Source organism: Bison bison, unplaced genomic scaffold, assembly GCF_000754665.1.
Source record: "Bison bison bison isolate TAMUID 2011002044 unplaced genomic scaffold, Bison_UMD1.0 scf7180017864285, whole genome shotgun sequence".
In the NCBI taxonomy this organism is placed as follows: domain Eukaryota; kingdom Metazoa; phylum Chordata; class Mammalia; order Artiodactyla; family Bovidae; genus Bison; species Bison bison.
In genome coordinates this window covers 2,210,321-2,212,932 of record NW_011494857.1, presented here as the reverse complement: position 1 = coordinate 2,212,932, position 2,612 = coordinate 2,210,321, and the positions used below count along the sequence as shown (strand labels likewise).

The 2,612-nt window shown below is 50.4% G+C and overlaps 1 protein-coding gene across 1 annotated transcript in view; it reads left to right on the top strand.

The window, feature by feature from the left end:
• Positions 1–2,612, top strand: part of KLK15 (kallikrein-related peptidase 15) — a 6,431-nt gene that overhangs the window by 2,458 nt on the left and 1,361 nt on the right. The window contains exons 3-4 of the mRNA XM_010849736.1: positions 2,073–2,221; positions 2,524–2,608. Coding sequence (XP_010848038.1) covers positions 2,073–2,221; positions 2,524–2,608 — 234 coding nt within the window. The remainder of the gene's footprint in view (positions 1–2,072; positions 2,222–2,523; positions 2,609–2,612) is intronic.

Here is a 2,612-nt window from a genome sequence, read left to right as displayed (position 1 = left end):
TCCCGTGTTAAGCCCCTTGTCCACCACATCCGCGTTCTCCCCCCTCCCCCGGCCTGGCCAGGGCCCTTGGCCCAGTTCCTGACCCCGGAGCCGGGTAGTGTGTGGCCATTTGGTATGGCTGTGTGAAGCCCGCCCCGGTGTGCGTCTCTGTGTGCCTAGGGAGCTGTCACCTTGAGGAGACATATCCACATTGCCCGGTGCAGGGGGTCATGATCTTGACCCTTCCCTGTTCATGTACTTGTGCACAGTACAGTGTGGGTGGGGGGAGTGTGTGTGTGTGCAAAGGTTACCTTATGTGTCTACATCCTGACCACACATGTGAACCCGGTCCCCAGCTGTGAAATGCAGTTAGTGACCTTGAACACCAAGGCAGTGACTTGAAGGCTGATCTAGAGATGGATAAATGTGTCCTGTCCTGGCTGCCTGTGTCTCCAGCAATGTGTCATTGACCTTGAATGCCACCTCTGTGTTCCATGTCTCCCTGGGTCTGATCTAGTGGGTTCACATCTGAATTCTGGCCCTCTGGGTCGGTTCTATAACTCTGAATCTCCACAAAGTGGCTTGGGAAGGAATCACAGTTTTGACCTTGACTATATTTATGTGAATCTGCACATACATCTGGCTTCCTTTGGCTAAATTTGTGTCGATGACTTGAAGATCCACATGTGTGCCTACATAAGTAAATCTGTATGTCCTTTATTTAAGATAACTAATATTTATTAAGCAGTTACAATGTGCCAGGCATCATACACACCCTCTCTCTTTCTCTCTCTTGCTCTCTCTCCCACTTAATTCTTAGAACGATCCCATTATACAGATGAGGAAATAGAGGCACAGAGAGGTCAATTTGCTCAAAGTCTTGCAGATAATACATTTGAATACAGGAGTTTTTACTCTATCACTTCAGATTGAACCACTACACTATAGATTCATGTTGGTGACCAGTCTTTGGGGACCTGAGTGTGTATTGGTGTCTCTTCCTGTGTACCCTTATTAAAGATTTCACTTTGTTGTTCAGACCCCATGTGCAAGTATGCAAACCTGTGACCCTGTATATGCAGACCCACACAGGAGACTTGATCTGAGCTTCTATGTCCAAATCTGTGTCTGTAAATGTGTGTGTATGCACACACGTACATACACATGCTGGCATCCTAACTATCCCTATTCACATACACACATGGAGTTCTGTGCTGTGATTCTTAAAGCTGCAACCCACGTACGTGCAAATGAATTTCAGCTTAAAGTGTTGGCAATATCAGTTCCTACGTTTAGAAGACTGCCCCTATGTTTGTCCATGACCTTGTGTGGCCACATCTGTGTCCTTGTAAGACACTGCGTTTGGCTGAGATGTCCAGACTCTGGAGCCAAGACTTGTGTCATACATATTGAGAGGCCACATCTTTTTGATGGCTGTGACAGCTCAATGGGTGACCTTGAATGGCTGGTTCCAAGTGACCATCTGTCTGGACCTGAATCTATCATCCTTGTCTCCACTTCCTCTCACAGACGGCTTCCTGCCCTCTTGTCCTTTCCCTGTCCTCGCTCCCAGAGTCCTGTATCAAATGGGTGGGGGCTAAGGGCAGGGACACGGTTCTGGAGGGAACAAGCAGCAGTTGGAGACTTCCCTGGCTGTCCAGTGGTTAAGACTCTGTGCTTCCACCGCAGGGGACCCTGGTTCAAGCCCTGGTGGGGAAACTAAGATCCCACATGCCACGTGACATGGCCAAAAAAAAAAGCCCTTTTTTTGTTTAAAGTAGCTGTTGTAAAAGCTAGAGAGAAAGTTGTGCTAAAAAATCAATAGCAGGGGCAAAAAAAAAAAATCAACAGAGGTGAACTTCCTTAGCAGTCCAATGGTTAAGACCGGGGCTTCCGCTACAGGGGCCACGGATCGGTCCCTGGTTGGGGAGGTTCTGCATGCCACTGGTCGAAACAACAACAAAGACAACAACAGGGACATCTGAAGAAGTTGGGGGAATGTGTGGTGAGGGCAGGGTGCAAGGAAGTGTAGGGTGCAAGGGAAAGGACTCTTCCCTCAGGGATCGCCTCTCTCTCCTTTCTCAGTGGCCCAGGACGACAGTGACAAGGTATGGAGGGATGAGGAGTGTGTGCCCCACTCCCAGCCATGGCAGGTGGCCCTCTTCGAGCATGGACGCTTCAACTGCGGGGCTTCCCTCATCTCGCCGCAATGGGTGCTGTCTGCAGCCCACTGCCAAACTCGGTATGAATGCTTAGGGTCCTGAGGCGGCGTGGTGGGAGAGTCTAGGAATCTGAGAATCGTGGATTCTGAGGCAGAAAAAAAAAAGAGCTGAAACCGGGAGATTGAGTTCCGGGTGTGTGCATGACTTTGGCACCTTGGTCTCTGAGAGGCATGGGCTGGAACTATTGGCTCCAGGGCCTTAGGGAAAGCGTAACAGGATCTCCAGATTCCCAGAGGGTCTGGGAACTCCGAGTTAACCGCCCCTTGATATTTCTGTCCTCTCCTCACTGGGCTTGCTGGTAACCACTCGCCCGCCCGCACAGCTTCCTGAGAGTGCGCTTGGGCGAGCACAATCTGCGCAAGCGCGATGGCCCGGAGCAACTGCGGACTGTTTCTCGCATCATCCCACATC